The sequence below is a fragment of the Pelodiscus sinensis genome, chromosome 9, assembly GCF_049634645.1.
Source record: "Pelodiscus sinensis isolate JC-2024 chromosome 9, ASM4963464v1, whole genome shotgun sequence".
Lineage (NCBI taxonomy): Eukaryota > Metazoa > Chordata > Testudines > Trionychidae > Pelodiscus > Pelodiscus sinensis.
In genome coordinates, this window is record NC_134719.1 from 8,880,259 (window position 1) to 8,902,852 (window position 22,594).

Consider the following 22,594-nt stretch of genomic DNA (forward strand, 5'->3'; position numbering starts at 1 on the left):
GGCAGGGGGTTCAGGTGAATGATGGACTCATGGTTGGGAAATGTGGGGGATGCAGGAGTGTTATGATACTGTGGCCACATGTCGGGCTGGTCCCCAATTGGGGGCTTGTTGGCCTGGCTTCATTTTAAAATAAAGTAAAATATTATATCCAGCACACAAGGTTTCAGCATTGTCTTTATTTATGGCAGGGTTGGGGAACCTTTTTGGGTCGGGCCACTGTCCCACAGAAAGCTCAGTCGGGGACCACACAAGTGAGAAGCAAAAAACAATCCCTCCAAAAACTTCCAACCCTCACTGATGTGGCCCCCAAATGAGACACCTCACTCCCCTGTATTCCAGCCCCATGGGGAGAAAAGCAGGGAGGACTGAGGTTCTCAGGACCTTGGGACTGATAAACTCTTCTGGGGTTCCAGGGTTAGTGGATTGTGGGCCCCCCTGAAGCTCTGGGGTGGGCACAAAAATGAGGGGTCCAATGTGCGGGACATAATTGCCAGAGAATGGGATAGGAATGGGGGTGCAGAATCTGGATGGGAGGTAGGATGCAGGAGCAAGCTGGGGATAGGTGTATAGCCATGGGGAGCGGCAGCAGGAGCAGGGCACTGGTGGGTATCTGACCAGGGGGCAGGAGCAGCTTGGCTGGTATCTGCTGGTCTCCAGGAACGAGTATCTCTCAGGCAGGATCTGCAGGCAGCGCTGGAAGAAGCGCATGTGACTCTCCTTTAGGAAATTCAGCTGCTCCTCGTCCCCAAAGTCCGGATCCTGCCCTTCTCTCCCCCGCTTCCATGTATCACCACCACCCCGGTGAGACTCGGGAAAGGAGGTGGGAGAGGCAAAGAGAGAGAGTGGGAGAGGGGAGGGGGACATCTGGGAGGAGGGAGCTGGAAGGGGGAGGCAAGGGGAGGAAGGGGGAGGAGAAGCTCAGGGTTGGGGGTCTTGCTGGCCCTCCTGTCTCGCAGCACTGCACGTGTGGAGGCGTTGGTGTTCCTGGTGGGGAGCGGGTATGGCAGGCGGGAGGAGGGGGAAGAAGCGGGAGGGGAAGCAGGAGTGGGAGGAGAAGCGATAGTTGGGGTGGCCACAGGGGCTGGAGCAGCAGCAGGCACCAATCTATGCACCAGGGTCTGCAGGTGATCCCGTATGGCACGGCCCTGAGCAAGCAGCTCCCGCAAGCCCTCCCGCCGCAGCTGCAGGTCTTTCTCCACCCAGCGCTCCTGGCAGCGGACCTGCCTAGCATACAGTGCCAGGTGCTGCTGGTGGTACTCCTCCAGGTGGCGGGTCATCCTGCTGGCCTGGGTGCGGTAGGCTGTCCTGGCCAGGGTGGTGCGCTCTGCGCACTCAGCTGGTGGACCTGTGGAGAAACCAGAGATGTGCTCTGTTATCCCTGGGGACACAGTGGGGGAAACCCAGCCCCGCTCTGCAAGACAAGGACAGCAGGTCTCTGCACCATTATGTCCTGCTGTCCCCGGGAGTGTGAGCTGGCCCGGGACTGCACCCATGCCTCTGTGCTGTATCTAGTGTAGGTGTGGGAGGGGAGATGTGCCCTGCCTTTGCGTAGAGGGTGCTTCTGGAGGGAGGGCATTATGCAGTCTCTCTCCCCGGGGTCAGGAGCATGTCATGTGCCTTCATACATACATGCGTGTGGGTAACAGGCCAGTGCTCCTGTGTGGCAGCCAGCTGGGGCCACATACCCTGGCTGGCGCGGCACATGCACATGTTCTTGCATGATCCGTGGTCAGCAAGAACCACATGCGCAGTCCCTGGGCTCCCGCTCCCCATCCCCCCGCACATAAGGTGACAGTGATGGCACTCACATGTCAAGGCCTCCCCAGCATTGGACGACACAGGCAATAGGCTTGCTGGCATGGCTCTGGGTTCCGGGGTGCCCGGCACGCTCCCTCCAGGCTCCTGGGACTCCTGGCCATCGTCCTCCTCTTCCTCCGTGCCCTGCGTCAATGACCACCTGGGGGGCACAGACCATCTGATCCCCCAGGATGCGGTCCAGGGCATCAAAATATGGGAAGGAGTCTGAGTCTGCCCCTGGTTGGGAGCTGCCCGCTGTGGCCCTGGCATAGGTCTGCTGCAGCTCTTTAATTTTGGTGCGCACCTGCTCCTGAATGTGCACGTGGCCTTTGGTGGCCAGGCTGTCAGCCATCCGTCGGTAGACGGCTGGGTTCCTGTGTCTAGTGTGGAGATCATGGGCATTGGAGGCCTCCCCACGAACCTCAATTAGGTCCATGATCTCCGCACTGGACCCGGATGGCGCCCACCTTTTCCGTCCCCTGGCAGGCTCCTAGGAACTGCCAGACTGGTCCTGGGGAGCTGTGGAAGGCTGGCTGGCACTGAGTTGCTGGCTCATGCTGGCACTTGCGTCAGGGACAGCGCCTGCAGGCTCTGGGCTGGCAGGGCTGCATCTGGCACGGGCCCAGTGGCCAAACAGACTCTACCCCTTTAAGGGCTCCGGGGCTTAGGGGGGGAGGGGCAGGGAGCAGTAGAGTTGTCCTGGTTTGGCCCAGAGTGGCCACCAGGGACAACTGGGAAGGTCTGGAGGTCAGCTAATTCGGAATAAGCGTCTACACAGCGCTTATTTCGAATTAAGCGCCCTGCTATTTCGAATTAAATTCGAAAAAGCAGTTTGCTTGTGTAGACGCTATGGAAGTTAATTTGGAATAACGTCTGTTATTCCGAATTAACTTTGAAGTATAAACATACCCTATCAGAAGCAGTAGTGCCAGGGGCAGACGGCTCTGCAGGATCTGGCTCCCCACAGGCACCCGCTCTTGCCTCCTACCACTTGCTGCATCTGATACAGAGGCAGGAAGGGGGAGATGCATGCAGTTGTTAGGATTAACTGATGAGTCCAGGTGTATCAGTTAATGGTGTGAACATGCTAACGTCCCTAGTATTAACGATTGGCAGAACAAGAAGTAGGAAAAAGTGGACTTGTAGGCTCTAAAGTTCTACATTGTTTTATTTTTTAATGTAGTTATGTAAAAATAAAATTTGAAAATTCTCCATTTGTGAGTCTCCCTTTCATGATAAAGATTGCAGTACTGTACTTGTGTGAGGTGAAATGAAAGACATTTTTTTTCTTTTTACAGTGCACTATTTGTAATGAAAAATAATATAAAGTGAGCTCTGTACACTTTATTCTGTTTTGTAATTGAAATCACTATTTGAAAATAAAATATTTAACTGATTAAAATTACTATTGTGGCTATTTTTAATATAATTAATTTGTTTTTTAATTATTAACTTGAGTTAACTGCTATCAGTTGACAACCCTAATGAATAATATAGCACCATAATAAATGAAACAGTGAATTCACACTACTGTGATTGTTTTGAGAAATATAGGTCACTAATTAGAGTCCTGAAGTCTGAATGTCACTGTGTGAAGTTATTGTCTTAGACAGGCTTTGGCTTATAGGCTTTTTGCATTACAATTTTAACTTATTCCTATAACTTACTTTATATCTGTGCTTTAGCCAATAGGAACTAGCTCCAGGTATAAAACTGGGTTCTTTTATACCAGGTTAAAATTTTCAGTGGTCTATATTGCAATGAACAAGTGTAAGTCTTGTCAGGAGAGAGTTAAGACCCCGAGGAATTACTGTAGATGGTGGATATATAGTACGTGGATAGCTTTCTCACCTGATCATGTTGTTGGTTTAATTGTTAATTTGATTTTCTCTTGTTCATTACAGATAATATGCATTTTTCATAAATGTCTACACATACAGAAGTTAAAATGTTTTGTTTTCTCATTCAGGTATTTAACATGCATAGTATTTTATACCAGTAGCTAATAAAGGGAGTAACCAGAGGCTAGAATTCTTGTTTTAGCTAAATTATTAAAACTATTTAATTTGTTTTCACAGAAAATCGAAGATCTCAAAGAAACAACCAATGTAAGTTTTAAAAATAACTTTTCCATTTATTTTTCTGTAGACTGTACAGAGAAAGATCTTGTTTTTAATCCTTTAAACATTTAAAGTTCTAAAAAATATGATGGCAGAAAAGGTATTTGTTTCTTTTAAAGCTGTGTAGGAATCAGCTTTTTGGTTTTATGGGGATTTTCACAATTTTGAAACCTTGCATTCCAATTCAGGAGGGAAGAAAAAAATTTAAACATTTCCCGAAAACACTAATTTTGAACATTTTTGTTTCTAGACGTTTAAAAAGTTTCATTGGGATTTTTACTTTATAGTTTATAATGAAACCAAAAACTTGAAACAAAATATCATGAACAGAAAATTGAAGCAGTCTATTCCAAAGAGTTTGAATAGAAAGATCAGTGTTCTCTAATAAAAGAATGTTCCATCAGAAAACTTCTGACCAGTGTGCTACTCTTTCCTTAGCAAGCATTTCTGCCTGCCTCCCGCTACCCCTTTTTAAAGAGTCAATAAGGATGACTCTGTAAAACTTTGATGACAAATAAAGAACCCATTTTTCTAGATCTTCCTTGGGCTTTTTCATGTGGTCCTTTTTCTGGCTTTCTTCCAGTCTTGCTGACACTTAATTAATAGTTGCTATTTGTTAGGTTGTCTCCCTTCTTCCTATTCTGTTGTCTTTCTTCATGGATCCATCCTTATTCCCTCTCCAGTTTTCCTCTTGTACTTACCCTGGGTAACTTCAACTATTTATAGTGATCTGTCATTGTGACTCTTCAGACACTCAGATGTATCTGTGTGTTTAACTTCTGCTTGCTCTTTCTGGGCATCTCTTCTACTTGTCTCCTTATGCATGTTCTGCTTTACAAGTAATACAGTAAACTTCTGATAATCTGGCATCTTTAGGACCCAGAGGGTGCCGGATTATCAAATATGCCGGGCTATCGGAAGAGGAGGCTATGAGGGGTCTGGGGTGGAGTGGGGGGGGGTGTGCCCCTCGGCGCTGCGGGACTAACGCGGCAGCACCCCAGCTGCTTTGCCCCAGACTTCCCCAAGTCAGCCACTGCTGAAACTGACCAGCGACTGACTTAGGGAAGTCTGGGGCAGAGCAGCTGGGGCGCTGCCGGGTTGGTCCCGCAGCGCCCATGGGCGGCGCTAGGGGAAGAACCCGGCAGCACCCCAGCTGCTCTGCCCCAGGAGTCCCCAAGTCAGCTGCTGCTGAAACTGACCAGTGGCTGACTCCGGGAATCCGGGGCAGAGCAGCTCCAATTGTCCGGCTGCCCGGAGCACTTCCGGGTTCCAGATGGTGCCAGACCATCAGGAGTGCCGGACCATTGGATGCCGGACCACTGGAGTTTTATTGTATGACAAAAACTGATCACGTCATCTTTCTTACCCAACTCCCTTTCTCTGTGCTCTCCTTTCTTCAGTGACTGTTGACAAACAAATATTCTTATGCTCTCTAATTGTCAAGCTGTGAGGTTACCTTTGACTTTCTTCCTTGCTACTTCTCATATCCTAACCAGGATTTCACCAAATCTTGTTGATGTTTCTATTAACCTTTCTAAAATCTGTTCTTTTCCCTGCTGTTAAATCGTTGATTCACTTCTTTCCCAGTCCCCCTGTTTTCGGTATTCCAAGATTCAGCAGTTAAAGTTAAGAGTCTTTGACATGGAAAACAAATTGAAAGGAGTGGGTTTGAAGAAGTGTGAAGAAACTTATCAAAGAAAACAGGGATGTGTTGTCTATTGTGGGGAGCAGCATGTCAAAATGACAGGAAGGTGAGAGGGAAAAGATGATGAAGGAAGCAAGGAGGTGGGGACACTACAGGTTGGCAGTGGAGAGTGATGGGAGAGATCAAGCAGGATCAACGTTCAAACTTCATCTTTATTAGGAAAGTGACAGGAGCCGGTGAATAGACCTGTGGGGCAGTGGTGTGAGGAGAATCTGACATGATCACAAAGGAGATGTGGGGAGCATTGGTATGACATTTACATTATGAATATGTCTTTAAATGTTTTGCTTGAAATTGATTTTCCTTCCCCCTTGCTCCAGTGTTGTGTACATGTTGCTAGTACAGATTCTTTAACATTCCAGATTGACACGTTTTTGCACACTCTTTGTAAACAGGGAGAGGAGAACAATAGGTCGTGGCTCTGCGAACTTTGAGTGGCCCTTAACTCTTTAGCCAAAATCTTTTTTTCGTTAACATTCATCATAGGCAAGAAGTTTTTAATGGCTTATATTTAAACCATTTGTGACAGAAAGATATTAAACATTTTATTTCCTTCTCTTAGATTATGGTAGAATCAATAAAACACTGCATTGTGTTGCTGCAGATTGCTAAAGTAAGTATACTGTCTATTCTGAACTTCATATTGTAAGGTATTCCCACAGTTGTGTAAAATTGTATTCCCTTTTTTACATCTGTTTAAAATAAATATCTTTGAAATATTTCTGGTTATATGAAATGTGTGTGCAGTTCATACTGAAAACCAGATGTTACTGTAGTCCTTTTGCTTTTTTCCAGTAAATCATAATTATAAAATTATAAACTATTAGTTTTTAAGCTCTTAGATGTGAACCAGTTTTATTTTGCAATGTCTTGCAAATGTTCTTAGTTACGTGGGTAACGTTTATTATGTTGTAAGAAGAAAGCACTTCCTAAATTTGAAGGTTCCTTGAGAAGATAGTAGCCAAGGGTGACTTTTTTTCCTTTGTCATAAAGTTTGCTTCCTATTGTTTCTGAATCTCAGAATGCATTAGTAAAAGTAATAATGGCAGTGTAACCAGTAGATCAGGGAAGTACAGCTAAAATTATTTTCTGGTGAGTGCAGATTTTTTATCTGATAAACAGCAGGGAGGGCAACAGTAGTTTTCACTTGCCTGCCAGTCGGAGCTTAATCTCTGTTTCTGGTGAAGAACCTGTTGGGTTGTCCGTTCAGAGTACCCATTATAAAACCAATCGTTAGAGTTTTATACCACAATAACTGTAATACTACTAGTATTGCCTCAAATAGGAACAGAGTGGTAACCTGCTGCAGCCCCAAGTCACTGTCACTGATGGTGCTTTGAACTTGTTTCTGAGTTGCAGGTAACCTGGAATACTCTTTCTTTGTCCTCTATACTTGCCTTGGGGTACACGTGAACAAAACACCTTCTCCCAACCTATTAATTTTTGAGAGGGTATTTTCAGGTAGTTTAGGCCCAAAATGTAGGTTTTACAAAACCCAACCTTTTAAATTGCCACTCAGCTTTTATATTAAAAGTATTTCAGTGAAGAGGGCTTGCAGTTTGGCTAATGCAACATGCAGGGATACCCAGAAAGTTAAACAAACAAGAAAAGTAAGTGAAACTGACAACTGCACTTTGCATTTCACTCAGGTTGGACAATAATGAAAACAGGATCTATGATGAAAGAAAAAATAAATTATATTTTAAAATCCCTTTTAATATCCAAATTTAGATTCAACAAGGTTCTTTCAAGCCCTTAACACAGATAACAAATTTTAAAAAAATGATTTCCAGGTTGACATTGGGCCTTTTTGAAGTAGAAAATATATTATATCATATTAAGATACAGGGAATGCTCTCAGGCTTTTCCATATCACTTTAAGAAGTGTTTTAAAATATATTCAAAAGTTTTACTTTTTTGGGACTTGTTCTATTTAAAATATGTTAATTATAACATTGTCCAATTTACTGTGTTACTGCTTGCTGGGATATAATATGCAGGCCCCTGTTCTGCAAATTGTTGAGCATTTACAGAAGTATTTGTAGGACTGAGATCTTGGCAACCAAAGCACACCAACTTGTAATGTGGTTCTTGAATAGTTTAAAGGAAGCAGTTGTATTCTAGACTTAACTTATTTTTAAAAAGTTTTTAAAGATAGTGTTCCTTTTTGGGATTTATCTTGTAGTGCTGAGTACATCCTGTGATGGGTTGATGCCATTGGGAATTGGGAGCAGATCTCTGTATATTTAGGGCCAGACCAGTATTTATGTGAGATTCGGTATGCTTAACTGTTGTTTCAGTTAAATTTTTGGGGGGAAATTTTTTTTGAAGAATAATAGAAGAACATCTTTATTTTTTGTCCTAGAGGGGATAAAGTGAGAATGTCCTTAATTACTAACCTAACAAAATACAGTCAAACTTGTTTTCGGAAAACTGTTCAGTTGGGGGAGAATTGTGTTAGCTGACATGTTTATATGGAATAATAATATTTTAAAAGTTACAAAATATATTAAATGTGTTTAATATCATTTTGTGTATTTAAAAACATTGTTATAGTTCATGTTGGATTTGTAGTACTGTAATTGCTTCAAAGGGCACATACAATTCGTTCCATGTAAACCTGGAGCTAGAACAACCTATTTCTTGAGGGGGTTTATTTATAGATTAAATTTAGTACAAATCTAGACTTTCCTATTGCCTTGTGAAGAAATGTAAGCTTTTAACGTCCAGATATCTCTTGAAGAAACATTGTTCCATGTGGCCTTCTGATCTTTCATTTCAAAACTAAATATGGTGTGCTAAAATGGTTTAAGCATAATTTAAGGTAGCTTGCTATTGTCATGTAGGTAGGTTCAGTATATACAAAATTTTGTACCTGGTTTTCATCCCAGTGTAGCTTTACAATTGCTATCAGTCATGTAAAGTCTCCATGCACAGGTTTATTTAGCACAATGTCATCTAATCCTGTTCTGAGTTAGCTGACATGGTGATGAACCATCTATGCCTGGCTTATGTTACATTTTTCACTGTAAATAGCACAAGTGTAACTGCACTATAGCTGCAAAAATGGGCAACATTTCCTAATGCAGATTCTCCCTAGGAGATATTGAAACATAATCTTCAAAGTCTGTCACAGTGACTGTGTTGGCTTTTTGTCCTCATTTAAATATAAAATTTCCAGATCTCTCTCATGTCCAAGGTAGGTTTATAGGAAGGACTAATATGGCCTATAATCGTCAATTGATACCAATATAAACATTTTAAGTTTTAGTAAATGGTTTCTTGGCCCTTGAAAAGCCTGAAGTAGTAGTAGCTGCACAGCCTTCATAAGGATTAGGGCTCTGTTGTTCTGAGTGCTGTACAGATATAGTGGTAGACACAATTTGTGCTCCTGTGAGCTTACAAATGTAGTTGTTTGCCTTTACTGAATTGGACCAATGTTCCCTCAAGTCCTTCCTTTGGTACCTGGTGTTCGCTTAACAAAAAGGAAAAAAAAAAAAATTACTCTATATTTTAGTTTTGCCAGCATGTACATTTACATTCATTTGTGGCTTTTGTAAATAATTAAGAGATAATGTTTTAAATGTTTAAATGTTCAGTTTATACACAAACTGGGAAAAGTTAACTGAACACAGAGAAAATATACTATTGACTACAAGACATTTTAGTTCTGTCTCTACCATCTTAAAGATCATTCACATGTAATTATAATTTGTGGCTGCCCAGTATTTCTGAATCTTTGTAAAGCTACATAAATCTTCTCTTGAATGAATTTCTGAATATTAGCAATGGGTCCTGTTCATAGCAATGGAATTTTTGTGTAGTTCTGTCAGTTACATTATATATTGAGGTCCATTAATTGCTATTAACCAAGATGGTCAGGGACATAATCCTATCTTCTGATTTGGTCCAAACCTCTTCCTGCCAGAAGCTGGGACTGGGCAACACTCAATAATTGCCCTTTTTTTTCATTCCCTCTGAAGCATCTGGCATTGGCTGCTTTCAAGAGACAGGTTACTGAGCTAGATGGAGCACTGGTTTGACCAAGTATGGTCATTCTTATATTCTTATCATTTACTTAAAGCCACTTTATGAACTGGTTGCCCTGAAACTGCTTATTGATTGCACTGTTAGGCTTTCTGTTTAGAGGTCTGTTCTATAAAAATTTGAGATTCCAGCATTATTCTTTTTCCAAAGCCACAAAGGCAAAAGCTGGCTAATTTCTTTTTGTAGATTCATAGGCCAAAACCAGAAATTATCTTTTCTGACTTCCTAGATAGCACAGGCCATATAATTTCCCCATAATAATTGCAAGAGCACATCTTTTAGAAAAACATCCAGTCTTGATTTAGAAGTTTCTAGAGATGGAGAAGCCACCATGACCCATGATAAATTGTTCCAATGGTTAATTACTTGTGCCCTCAAGAAATTAGATCTTATTTCTAATATGAAATTTGTCTAGCTTCAACTTCCAGCCACTGGATTGTTATACCTTTCTCTGATAGATTGAAGAGTCCTCCGTATACATGACAACTCAAATTGCCCAGCTTTGGTCTTTCACATGTGTAATAAATCTATATAACTTGTGTTCCTAGCAAAGATATACAACTACTCTAATATGAGGAGACCATGGTACTATGGTTATATTAAACTAAGCATAGCATTTCACAGTATTCAAAAATTTAGACTTTTTCTTTGAGTAGTGTCCTTATGGGTACTTCACTTCAGGTGTGCATATGCCCCTGTGCCTTTCATTGCAGATTTTTTTTTGGTAGCAGCGTGGCTAGTGTTATTCCCATGGTTGTGTGTATAGGATATTTTTTCCCTAAGGCTTATGCTTATATTACAGACTCTTAGGTAAAAAGTTTCACCTGCACAAGTAATGTAAGTCATGCTAAATCTTTACCTCCTGGTAACAACTATGATCTATTATAATTGTGATAAAAGTGTTTGAAAAATCTCATCTAAATGTTAATTTCAAAAGTCATTTCATGTTTTTAATCACAGGTTGAGCCATCCTTAAGAGAAACACACAATATGTATATTTGTCACAGTACATAACTGAATTAATTATAAAAGATTGATATGTTAATATTTTTAACATTTTTCCTTAAGGATCAAAGTAATGAGGAGAAGCACGCAGATGGACTTATAGTAAGTTTAAATCTAATCTTTCATCTCCCTTTATTTCTGCAGAACATGTGAACAGAGACCTGAATTTCCACTCATTTACAGCAAGCTTCCTTCTTTCTCTTATTCATTGCTTCAAATGTCTTGCTTTTTATCTGTTGAAACTTTACTTCTGCAGTTGGCCATCCATCATTTCCATTAGGAACAATAATATTTTCCAGGTTTTCTACTTATCCTTTTAAAGAGCTGTATTGTGAATGTATCCTTGTTTATTTAAACTTTATTAAACAAATTGAAAATCTGCATGTGAACCAAATATAAGGGGAAATGGTTGGGACAGAAATAAGCTTATTATGTTAAGGCTGACATACTTTATAAATAGAATATGTTTTATTGTCCACATGCTATTAGGGATGGTAAATTGCATTTAATCAATTAGTCAATGGAATTTCCATTGATTAGTCGATAAGGGGGGTAACTGCAGAGCTGCAGCGGGGTTAGCTCCCGGCCCCGGTAGCTAACCTCGCTGCAGCTCTGCCTTTTAAATGTATTAAGAACCACCAGGCTCTTAATACATTTAAAAGGCTGAAGTGCAGCATGGGGAGATCAGGCACAAGCCAGGACAGCTAATTCCCGGCTCGTGCTTGGTCCCCCTTCTGCACTTCTGCTTTTTAAATGTATTCGAGCTCCCCTTATTGATAGAGACAGCAAGGTGTGTGTGTGGGGGGAGGGGGGGGGGGCGCGACTAGTTGAGTCATTATTAGACTATCCGATAAGCTCATGCTTATTGGATAGTTGACTAGTCAACTAGTCGCTTAAATCCCTACATATGCTGTAAGTGGGGTGATATTTTCTGTATGGTATTTTGCATTTGAGTTACAGAAATGAAAAAAGATTCTATCAAGTTTGCTTCAACCATATTTCATTTTTAATATAACTTTTCCTGTTTATCTTTGTTTTCAGTCCTTTATTTCTTTTTTGTCATTGTTTGAGTATGAATCACATCCCTGTTGATAAGGGACTGGTTCCTCTTGAATTGTGGTGTCCAACAAGCTAGCCACTAGCCATTTAGTGTGGCTAGTTGGCTTGAACAATGTAGCTATTTGGCTGATTGAGTGTGGCTAGCTTGCTATAGCAGAAGCCACTGTAGTGACAACTGCTTCTGACTTGGTTTGACACTATGGCTCTCAAACTTGATTTCCTTAAAAACTTGGAGTTTTTATTGTTTATTTTCATGACTATTGACTGTTATTTCTGATCCCTTAATCTGTTCCTTCCATGGATTCTACTCTTGATATAATGTACATTTCTGTTCAACATATAAAAAGTGCATGCATAAGCTTGAGGCATCATGACAACAGCATAACTCAACAGAAAAAAATACAACATAGAAGTCATTATGCAGGTGCAAAGTATACCACCTAGACCCCTCCCTTTAGCCATCCCCAAAAGCCATATCAGATTAATGTCTTTTGTAGTATGTCCTGAAGATCTAAACATTCAGGCTATCTCAAACCAATGTGGAATGTGAATTCCAGAGCCAAAGAACCCTCACAAAGAACACCCCATCTGTCATGGCATGGGGAGAGGCAGTATCTCAAGTAGACATCAATATTAGCTGTAGAATTTCTACAGTTCTTCTAAATGTAGCATTTACAAAAACTGTAGAGACCAACCCTTGTCAACATGCTTGAGATCTGGAAATGTATTTACATGTAAGCTCATCAGAACTTTGAATTGTTTTGGGGAACTTAATCTCATGACAATAAAGAGCAGATGTGGTCCAACACAATAGTTATTCTAATTGTGAAAGGAAATGTTTATCATCTGGTAATCATGTACATCTAGATTTGAAGGTGAAATTACAGTTTTAAAGGAAAAGTTCAAAATTTAGTGCTAGGAAACACTGCCAAATTGATGGGACAGGACCTTGAGGTTCTCCTCTATAGATCAGGTCTAATAGTTTCTTCTGATTTCCCCTCCAGTGTGGAAGGACTCTTTCTGGAGGTGGAAGGGTAGACCAATTTTATGTCTACTTGGTTTTTTTTGTATGTGATCAAGGGCGCTAAAAGAATGCCAGTTATATAATGTTTTTTGTACGTGGATAAGTGTCTGTTTAAACTTTGGAGTGAGAGTGTAAATTACCTTTCCTATATTCATGGAGGGGATATTGTTGTACATGTAGCAGAACAGTTTTGGAACATGGAATGGAGGAGAGAGAGGAGTCGTGCAGCAGTATTGTATAGCAGCACTCTGTGGTCCTTGAGAGGGTTTGGAGCTGTGGACAGTGGATTTGCAGCTATGCATATCCCCTGGCAAAAATCCCCAACATGGATATAGTGGGTAGGGATATTGGCAACTTATTTGTAGTCCGAGCCTTGAGCTTGTAGTAACAGCTATGCCAGTCGTCCTTGGGCTTGTTTACATTAGAAAATTGGTTCATTAGAACACATGTTAACAAACATTGTATTGAATACCAAGGGTGAAATTTTGACATAATGGAAGTTTTGCCATTGACTTCAATTAACTTTAATGAGAGCAGGCTTTCACCCTAAGGCAAGGTCTACACTTACAGTGGCATGTAGAGTAGGAATGTAATAGTGTAGCCGATGAAGCAATAAGCAAAAGTTTCTAGGTTAATGCTGTAGACTACACACATTCCCCCCCTCCCCTCCCCAGTAAATTTTTTAGCAGGCTGGCCAGCAGCCCAGCTCAGTGCTGGCTTGCCACAGGTCCGGGACCTACTCCTGCTGCGGCTCTTCATTTAAAGTGTGTTAGGAGCTGTGTGGGTAGGCAGCCTGACTCAGTTCCAGCTCGTGCCAGGTCTGGGAGCTCAGACACCCCTTCCCCCCTCGAACAGGGCTGCTGTCACCCCATGCTGCTGCCCCTTTATCAGAGGCAGCAACACAGGGCAACAGGCAGCCAGTCCGCGAGGGGAGCTAGTATTTAAACTGGCTCCCCTCGTGGACAAGCTCTGCCTGGCACCCTGCGCTGCTGCCTCTGATACAGCGTAGAGTGGTAGGGGGCTCCTCAGGAGTGAGACCTGAGTGCACTGACTGCCGGTCCCGCCCCTGGGAACTGTAGAATAGTCAACTAAAAGAATAGTGATAGAGATGTAGCCGTGTTAGTCTGGTGTAGCTGAAACAAAATACAGGACAATGTAGCACTTTAAAGACTAACAAGATGGTTTATTAGATGATGAGCTTTCGTGGGCCAGACCCACTTCCTCAGATCAAATAATGGAAGAAAATAGTCACAACCATATATACCAAAGGATACAATTTAAAAAAAATGAACACACATGAAAAGGACAAATCACATTACAGAACAGAAGGGGGATGGGGGGGGGGAAAGGAAGGTGAATGCCAGTGAGTTAATGATATTAGAGGTGGGGAAGGGGAAATGTCTGTGAGTAAATAGTATTAGAGGTGATAATTGGGGAAGCTATCTTTGTAATGTGTAAGGTAGTTGGGGTCTTTGTTAAGTCCAGTGTGGAGAGTGTCGAATTTTAGCATGAATGCCAGTTCAGAGGATTCCCTTTCAAGTGCAGATTTGAAGACAGATTTTCAGAAGACATTCAAATCTGCACTTGAAAGGGAAACCGTCAGTGCACAAACCGTCAGTGCACTTCTTTATTATTCATTTTGAAAGCTTGTATTTTCTGCCTAGTTATGAAAGGTTTTTAGCATTATCTACATAAGGGATTGTCTTGTGTACACTAAGACCTTCATTGAGAACAATTTAGCACCTTTTTTGCTCAGATTAAGGATTTCTGTTGCAAACTTTGATCACCGAACTTTAATATCTTACCCATTTGAAACAGAGTGGGTTGGCATGTGACCCATATTGTCAGTCTCGATTAAACTGTCATATTTTAATTTAATATTTCAAATCCAGTTGACCATATTTGTTGCTGAGCTGTCAAATACTCACTTGTTGATGTGCTTTCTTGGGGGATAGCAGAATAATTAATGGAAATTAAAAGATGAGCAGTCCTAGATATAGATAGTTAATTTGCTACATGCAGCGGAGAGCCTTTGACACATTAAAAATATTCACTTCAAAAATTTGCTGTTTATAATATTAAGTAGTTCTTTCATAGTTAAGAAAGACACTGGAATTACTGAGTTAAATTTTCTACTATTGTGCTGTGGCTTCCAAAGAATTTTGACAGGTTAAAATTTTGATTTAGCTTGTTTGAAAGGGGGAAAATGTTTTATTGATGCTACTGATATCCATATTATCCATATAAAAATGGAAAGTAAGCTGAATGAGAGGAAGTCAAAAGATGACTTAAGAGTTTGAAAATTAGATGTTTGCTTTTTGTTCTTTCCTATTACAGCTTCCATCAGAGCCAGTTAAATATCTGAAAATGAATTAACTTTCATTTCTTCAGTAGTCCACTGACACGTAACATAATTAATTCCCATTGGATTCTTGTACCACTACATAGGGAAGGGGGGAAAGCTGTTACCACATTTAGCCTGTATCAGAACATGAAGGTCCTTAAACATAAAGAGGAGGGAAGTATCAGAGCTAAAGCAATGAGCACAGGCAGTAATTTATTTTTTAACATCTTTATTTTTAAATAGGGCATTTGTAAAAACAAAACACAGCAACCGCAATACACTTCACAAAGGGTAATGAAAATGATCTGAAAGTAGAGTAGGATTAAAGGTTAGACTTACATAAATGAGAAAGTAAGCAGTGTTGAGTTTTTTAAAAGAAAGAAAACGTATAAAGGTAAATAAGGAAGGATGAAAAATATATGTAAGCAAAGAAAGTAGGAACGGAGTAATCTCATGTTGGCACCTGTCCCTGGTCCTTGTTTAGTTAGACCCTAGTCTGGGATCTGGCATCCATGCATAGGTCTTGAGTACAAAATCTGTGTCACCTTAAATAGCACAAATATTTGGAATTAGGGACAGGATCTACTTTATGTATCCAGTTAATAAGAAAAATGAGTATAGCTAAACTTGGCAAAATTCATTTTTTTTAAATAATTTTGACAGTATTAAAGTTTAAGTAGTCTTTGAAAATTTAATTTGATCAAAAAGTGTTTACAGTTTCAGGCAATTGTACAGTTGACAGTTTCAAGAGAAATATTTCACAGTAGACATTGAAATTAAAAAAGTTAAAGCTTTTTAAACTGCTTAGACATAAATTGTCAGCTCTGCCTGTCACAATACATGAAGTAAATATTCTTAAATCAGAAAGCAAACCTTATTTTACTTTATACAGTAAAAGTCCAATTGTCTGGTATCCAGTAGTCCGGCACCAACTAGAACCCGGAAGTGCTCCAGCCAGCTGGATAGTTGGAGCTGCTCCGTGCTGCTTCCCCAAGTCTGCTGCTGCTGCTGAAACTGACCAGTGGCGGAGTTGGGGAAGTGGCACGCAGAGCAGCTGGAGTGCTGCCCGGTTGGTCCCGCAGCACCGCCCCTCACCCCCCTGCTAGGTGTCCGGCAGCACCCCAGCTGCTCTGCTCCGTGCCGCTGCTGAAACTGACGAGCGGCGGACTTGGGTTAGCTGTGGAGCAGAGCAGCTTGGGTGCTGCCGGGCACCGAGCTAGGGGGTGAGGGACGGCGCTACGGGACCAGGGCAGCACCCCAGCTGCTCTGCACGCCATTTCCCCAAGTCCGCAGCTTGTCAGTTTCAGCAGTGGTGGACTTGGGAAAGCTGTGGGGCAGAGCAGCTGGGGTGCTGCTGGGTTGGTCCTGTAGTTCAGCTCAGGAGAGGGGTGGCGCTGCGGGACCAACCCAGCAGCACCCCAGCTGCTCTGCCCCGCCACTTTCCTAAGTCGCCGCTGCCGCTTGCAGCCCCAGCTGGCCCGTCGCTGGTGGCTGCGTGGGAGGCTTCCCCTGCTACCCCCTCCCCAGACCCTTTATAGCCCCCCTTTCGGAGTACCTCCTGATACTCCAGCATATCCGATAATCCGGCATCCCCTGGTCCCAAAGGTGCCGGATTATTGGAAGTTTACTGTACTTTCTCTAGTCCATTTGTAACTAGCCTACTTCAGCAGTTTAAATCACTAGATTTTGATCCTAAGGTCTCAAGTAGCATTTTTCTTTCTATCTATAAATTTCAATTATCAGTAGAAAGAATGCATTGATTTGTTTGTACAGTGAGTTGATATTTACTGATATTTAGTAATAAGTCTAATCTTCTTCTTTGAGTGGTCTCTGTGGGTGCTCCACTGATGGTGTCGGGCTCATCCTGCCACCGCAGTTCGGAGACTTTCAATAGCTGTGTTCAGCCGGGCCGCGCATGCACGATCAACAGTTTGCGCCCTTTGATCGTTGCGTGCACCCGGCTCCCCGCTCAGTCCCTTTCAACCATCCTCGGCCACAGACGGAGCTCTTCTCTTCTCAGCGTTTTCTTTGAATTCCCTCAGGAGATCTGTATATAATTAATTGTAAATAGGTTACTCCTTTTCTCTTCAATGTTCTTCTGTTACCTAAAAAAAAGGATTGTTTTAACAAGTACTGAACTGCCGCGGCTTCTTGCGGTTAGCGGCTTTAGCCGCTGAGTGAAATTGACACGAAACTGACATAATTGAAAACTAAATGATGCCTAGATCCCTAGGCTTTAAAAAGTGTGCTCTTTGCCGGGAACCCATGCGGGGTTCGGATGGCCATTCAGCATGTATACACTGTTCAGGGGAGGCTCACATCCCCCACAGATGTGGGCAATGCTCTAAGCTTACGGCCCGCGCCCGCCAGGACAGAGAGATGTGCCTAAGAATGTTATTTGACAAGGCACTAGAGCCAGGCACATCAGCTGCAGGATGCCAACCATAAGGGACTCACAAACGAAGAGTCTCCTCCCCTGAACCGGCTTCGCAAAAAAGGAGGAAGGCATCCCGTGTGCGATTACTGCCTCCTGATCCTGCAAACAGGATCAGTGCAGGAGATAAGCCGGGTACCGCTGGCTTTACCCCCCCAACCCTCGGTGCCAGGGTCTGTCACAAAATAAAAAAATGACAGCCCCTGAGTGGTCCCGAAAGCGGCATCAGTGCCGATAAGCGGTGCCCGTGCTTCAAAGGTGCTGGCACCGTGCTATTTGACTCTGCATGAGGCACCAGAGCAACGGGCACCCCGTTGGGCAGGATCAGCACCGGAGGAAACTCTGCCAGCACCAACAAGCATGCCAGCACCGCGTGGCGATCCTGCGGTGCAGATGACTCCGGCGGAGGCAACAGAGCCTCTGGGGAGTCAAGTGCCAGCGCCGGCACTGACGTAGGCAACAGCACCAACTAAAGCAGCTGGGAAAACACAGAAGCAGGGGAGTCTCTATTCTCCATCTCTAACATTCTCACTGGGACTCTCCCCTTCACCTCCGCTATACCGGTCACCACTATGTCTCTACCGTCATGATAGTCCAAGATATCATTATTACCACAGGACTCACTACTCGCCATACAGATCTCGTCCTCATTACAATGATCATTACAGGCGACGATCCTACTCCCTGCCACACAGGCGGTTGCCACATTATTCATATTCTCCACTTCGATCCCCGCATGCCAGTTACGAGAGGCGATATGCAAGTTGCAGATCGTCCAGGTACTCGTCACCTCACCCATCTGACCGTTACTACGACCACTGTCATAACTCACCTTATTTTTCACGCTATTGCTATCACCAGCGCACACATCAGCAATCTCTATGCTCTGATTGGCCGCCAGCGCAACATACATCACCACAGTTGCAACATAATCATCAGCCGACCGCTCTTGTATGCAGTCCAGGCGCAACCACACAATAGTCTGAACTGGAAGAAGGCCAATTGTCGGAAGTGGAGGACCAACAGACGGAGATCCCAATTCCCGACCATTCATCTTCCTCTCCTGACGAAGCGGTGTTCCCAGCGGACATGTCTCCGCCGGACAACTTCAAACAGTTTCAGGACCTTTTCAAATGGGTGGCTCAGTCCCAGGAGGTCCAATTAATAGAGGTGCAAACAAAGCAGTATTGGCTATTAAAAAAATCTTCACCCCTGACAGAGTGCAAAACTTTCACTCCCTATAGACGAAGCCACCATGGAGGCTGCGGAGGTCATTTGGCAGACACCAGCGTCAGTTCCACTGACCTGCAGAAGAGTGGACAAGAAATACTTTGTCCCTTTCAAAAATTGGGAGTTCCTGTTTAATCACCCACAGCCAAACTCCGTGGCCCAATAACGTGCCAAAACACCACAGTATAAGACGACGCCAGATGTGAAAAAATTAGACATAATTGGTAGGAAGGTTTATTCTTCCGCAACCTTGCTCTTACGCGTAGTGAACTATGCTGCCTTGTTATCTAATCACAACTTTGATAACTATTAGAAGATAGAACAACTGCTTCAGTATCTACCGGAAACCAAGCACTCTCTCTTGAAATCCTACGTGCAAGAGGGTTTTGCAGCAGCTCAAGCGAGCTTGCAAATTTTCATTGGCTGTGGCGGACACAGCAGCTTGCACCACAGGCACAGAAATACCAATGAGATGCTCGTCTTGGCTTACCTCTGCGGCGGTCCCCAAGGAGCTTCAAGCGAAAGTGGAAGATCTCCCGTTTGATAGAAACAAGCTATTTGCGGACAAAACAGCCGAGTCCTCCATTCGGGAAAGGATTCCTGCTGAACGCTCCACAATTTGGGGAAGTATACACCTCCCTCTAGGTGCAGAAGATACTATTCCTATCAGGAGGTATGACTACCCCTTCCAGAGGCAACAACGGCCTATAGACCAGTCGCGCACAAGGCAACGTCTGCAGCACAGACGACTCCAACCCCCCCTGTATTGCCAACCAGCAAAATTCAGAACAGCAGATTTGACATTTTCATTGAGGGCATGCAGCAAGTCCTTCCAATAGTGGCGAAACAGCAGGTCACCTATCTCTTTCACCATTGACTATGACCTTTTCAAACTCAATGGATGGCTATTACATCAGACCTGTGGGTCTTACAATTTGTGGTATCCGGGCGCACCATCCCCTTCACAACCATACCACTGACAAAGTCACCAACCCCATCCCTCTTCGGGGACCCATCTCATGAGACTCTGTTGAAGCAAGAGGCCCAGCATCTGTTGTCCATAGGAGCAATAGAGGCCATTCCTCCCTAGTTCAGAGGAAGAGGGTTCTATACTGCAGTATTTTCTCACAGGGAAAAACACCGGAGGGTGAAGGCCTGTCCTTGACCTCAGGAAGTTGAACAGATATCTCTGCCGACAAAGGTTTGAAATGGTTACCCTTTCCACAATAATACCGTCATTGGAAAAGAACAATTGGTTTGCAGCCCTTGACTTGCAAGATGCGTATTTTCATATAGCGATCCATCCAGCCCATAGGCATTTCCTCCTCTTCACTATCGGCGACGATCATTTTCAATACCACGTGCTACCGTTTGGCCTTGCATCTGCCCCCAGTCTTTTTGAAGAAGTCTAATCTTTCCAAACCTAAATATAACAGTCCAGTGTAGTGGCAGGGAGCCATAGGTATATTATAGAATGAAGTGTGAGGGATAATCATACATGTTGTTTGACTCAAAAGCCTTTTGCATTGTATGTTTCTGAGATGGTTATTCTGCTAGAACCTGATCCATACCTACTGAAATCAATACAGTTCCACTGACTTTAATGGAAGTTGGGTTAGGATCAGAGTGCCTGTGTTGAGATGAATTCTGTAAAACCACGAAAGGTATGCCTATAAATGTTGTGATTTTACAGTGTAATGTAGTACCTTAGTGCAGTCTGGATAGTGGTTTGTTTTCTAAATGATAGTATACATATCTGATGGTGTTGTTGAAAAAATAGGTTCACTTTCTTTCTCCTTTGTGTACACAATGGCCATTAATGGGAGCTATAGAAACTAAAGCTGAGGAACTAGACTTTTTCACAGGAGAATTCAGATCTACATCAAATTGAGTTTAGTATATTTTAATTAAGCATTTTTATAAAAAGTGTTCTCAATTGAAAAATAATTCACATCTTCAGCTGTCAATTTGTATGTCAAGTCTCTCTCTCTCAGGACTTTGCTGTCTTGCATTTGGGCATCTTCATACGTGGAACACATTTTACTTTATTTTAAAAATAACCTTTAATTTATTTTTCTCAGAGTACTATTAACCCTGTTGATGCAATATATCAGCCTAGTCCTTTGGAACCTACAGTGATCACTACAATGCCCACCCAGACTGTCTTACCTCCAGGTACAGTACACAGATAGATGCTTTCATAAAGTTATTTGTGTTCTTTACGTTCAGCTGGTTTAAGTCACTGGCTTATTCTTTCTAGCATAGCTACGAATGAAAACTGTATACAGCTAAAACAAGGACAGAGGCTTATTCTTTATTGGGTTCTGTTGTCAGCGTACACCAGTGGCTTGTGAACTGGGTTATATAGTCCATGTAACTGTGGCTCTCACTGATCCTTAACGAAAAATATAGTTTTTTGCTGATGTGCAACTTTGGCTTTGTTCATTTTGGTCTGCCTCTCTCCTCCCAATGCCCCTTTCCTCCTCCCCCCCCACATATACACTTCAGAGAGAGAATACATCTCAATTTTTTTAAAGGTTGTGGGTAGCACTCAGCTATTGATTAGAGACTAAACGTCTTTCTATCCCTTTCTTCTTTACTCCTTTTCTCTATGGCAGTCCTCTTACTATGTCCCTTTTTTAGATATGTTGTATTACAGAAACAATACAATATGAAAATATATAAGCCAGTAATTTATAAAGGTTTTTTTCCTTTGGTGGGGGGAAACGAGACTCTCTAACCAGCTTCACAGGTTGTTAAATACAAAAGATTAACAGCAAAGAAGGAAATAATCGTTTACTCTCTTTGAAAATGGCAAAAATTATCTAAATCATGGCTATCAAAGGTACTGTAAAACTGCTAGGAGTCTCCTTCCATACCAAAGCAGGGATCTGACACTTGCATGTTTTTTGTTTTTGTTTTTACATATTGAAATATTTTCTAGAACCTGCTCAGTTGTTGAAATCAGAGCAGCGACCTTCATCCTTGCCAGTTGGACCTGTAGTAACATCACTAGGACACCATCAGATTTCAACACCAAATAGTACAGGTATATTTCTGGGTGACTATCTTTCATGTTAAAGTATTAGGTTTTTTTAAATCTAAATTGAATTTTGTAGAATTTATATCTGATGTATTCCTAAAATTGAAAGTTACATTGTATAGTCCACCATTTCAAGCTACATTTCCCTTGTCTTAAACTTCCACACTAACTACCATTTTAATCCTGTTAATATTCAATTGGACATAATTTTAAAAAAATGTAATGTATTAATCCTACCCAAATCAACTTCTAGGATTATTTAAACTAAATTTAAGTGTATCACTTAAGTAAGAGGAGTCCATTCATCACATTACTATAGAGACTATATTTGCTTCACTATATTTTATAATGAACTAGCATCCTGTATCTCCTACACATTTATATCTGACTGTCTCTGTAGGGATTGCCTGGCTATCACATACCTTGACTTAGCAAAATCCTCAACTATGCTTTTATCTTCTTTCTTTTCTCTGGCCTCTAAAGTTCTCTTTCCCTTTTTTTAAAATTACTTTGAAATGTATAATAAAAAAATGTATATTTGCTGGTAACATAGAAAAAATGTAAAAAACAGAAGGATAGGTAGCCCCTACATATGTGCCTATTTTATGTTAGCTGTTCTTTGTCTCAGCTGCACTCTATTTTTGTATCTTTTATTAGGATGTTGGTTCTTGGGCTCCTGAATCCATAGTTAGGCTCCTAAATAAATGTGGCCTGATTTATTTATTTATTTAAGATTCTGAGGCCATGCAGTTCCCATAAACTTCACTGAGATTTCTTTAAGAGCTG

The 22,594-nt window shown here is 42.2% G+C and overlaps 1 protein-coding gene across 5 annotated transcripts in view; it reads left to right on the forward strand.

Moving 5' to 3' along the window:
* OSBPL9 (oxysterol binding protein like 9) overlaps positions 1-22,594 on the forward strand; it is a 133,295-nt gene that overhangs the window by 92,310 nt on the left and 18,391 nt on the right. For 2 of the 5 annotated variants that reach the window (XM_075935962.1, XM_075935965.1), the window contains 5 exons: positions 3,876-3,905; positions 6,185-6,235; positions 10,738-10,776; positions 20,847-20,940; positions 21,710-21,814. In XM_075935962.1, coding sequence (XP_075792077.1) covers positions 3,876-3,905; positions 6,185-6,235; positions 10,738-10,776; positions 20,847-20,940; positions 21,710-21,814 — 319 coding nt within the window. Of the gene's footprint in view, positions 1-3,875; positions 3,906-5,781; positions 5,870-6,184; positions 6,236-10,737; positions 10,777-20,846; positions 20,941-21,709; positions 21,815-22,594 lie in introns of all 5 variants that reach the window. The other 3 variants (XM_025186305.2, XM_025186306.2, XM_075935964.1) reach the window with 3 other exon arrangements.